This window comes from Egretta garzetta, unplaced genomic scaffold (genome assembly GCF_000687185.1).
Source record: "Egretta garzetta isolate BGI_Z169 unplaced genomic scaffold, ASM68718v1 scaffold689, whole genome shotgun sequence".
Lineage (NCBI taxonomy): Eukaryota > Metazoa > Chordata > Aves > Pelecaniformes > Ardeidae > Egretta > Egretta garzetta.
The window spans coordinates 37,616-38,774 of NW_009260804.1; the positions used below are offsets into that span (position 1 = coordinate 37,616).

The 1,159-nt window shown below is 63.0% G+C and overlaps 1 protein-coding gene across 1 annotated transcript in view; it reads left to right on the top strand.

The window, feature by feature from the left end:
- The window catches only part of UNC45A (unc-45 myosin chaperone A), a 9,540-nt gene extending 8,478 nt beyond the window's left edge, over positions 1-1,062 (top strand). The window contains exons 17-18 of the mRNA XM_035902280.1: positions 910-914; positions 986-1,062. Coding sequence (XP_035758173.1) covers positions 910-914; positions 986-1,062 — 82 coding nt within the window. The remainder of the gene's footprint in view (positions 1-909; positions 915-985) is intronic.
- The last annotated feature ends 97 nt before the right edge of the window (positions 1,063-1,159 follow it).

Genomic DNA, 1,159 nt, shown 5'->3' on the forward strand with positions numbered 1-1,159 from the left:
GGCCTCCGAGGACACTCGGGTCCCTCTGCGCCACCACTGAGGTCCCTGTGGTCCCTTCTGGCTGAGTCTGCTGCAGTTTTCAGGCTAGCGGGCACGTGTCCCCCCCCCATCTGCAGCGCTGCTGCCGTGGTACTGGAACCGTGTGTGCAGGATGATAAAGGTCGGGTCTCCCCGCAGCGCTATGGACACAACCGCAGGGCGCGGTGTCAGGTGTAGCAGCTATAGGGTTTGGGGACTGCCACAGACCCGTCACACCCCTGGTGTCCAGTTCACGCTCAGGCCCCGCCAGGCTGTCAGCTTTCCCACCTCTCAGCTTCTCTCTGGGTGCTGCGGTGCTGCCGGGATGTTTCAGGCCCGCGGGGTCCCCGGCCGAGGCTGTCGGTCCATCAGCACCACAGACGTCTCCCTCCCGCGGGTGCGTGACACCGGGCACCGCGCCTGTGCCCTGCCTTGTCCGTCACCCGGCTGCTTCAAATCAGCGCGAGGTTCAGCTCCCTCCGCTCCTGCTCCTCCGTCCCGTACCACACAAACGCCAACGCGCCCTCAAAGAGCTGTTTGTTTCTGAGATGGCGGTCGGTACCGTCCGATGCTAACGCTTCAGTGCAAGATCCCTCTGCTACAGCCCCGTAGGAGAGGAGTAAACCCCTTGGGAAAGCATCCAACCCTTGGCTCCCTGTTTCACTTGCCAGCGGTTGGGTGCAATAAACAGCCGGAGGCGTTGGGCAGCTTAATCTCTAAAAAGGGGTTCTGTCAGTTTGGGGCTGCTTTTCCACGTGCTGCCCCACATCCAATAACGTTTTCTCAGAAGCTGACTGAGGGCAGCGCTCCCGGCCATCCCGCCCCTGAATCGGGTGAGCTCTACCGCCTGGTGCATGCCGAGGGATTCCTGCTTCTCCCTTTGCTTTGCAGCCGAGGTGTGGTTGCACATTTGCAGCACAAGGTGCCGGTTCCTGCCTGTGCCACCATCTGTGTCGCTTGTTTGCAGCGTTGCGGCCCCTGTGGCTGCGGCTGCGCTGGGTTCCTGCCCCGTCCAGTGCCATCGGTTCCGGCACAGAGGGCTAAGCCCCCCCCGGGGCCACGGCACGCGGCCATGCAGCCGCTCATCCCCAGAGCCATGGGCCACTAAAGCCCTGTTACTGTAGGGCTCGTTTCTGGGGAC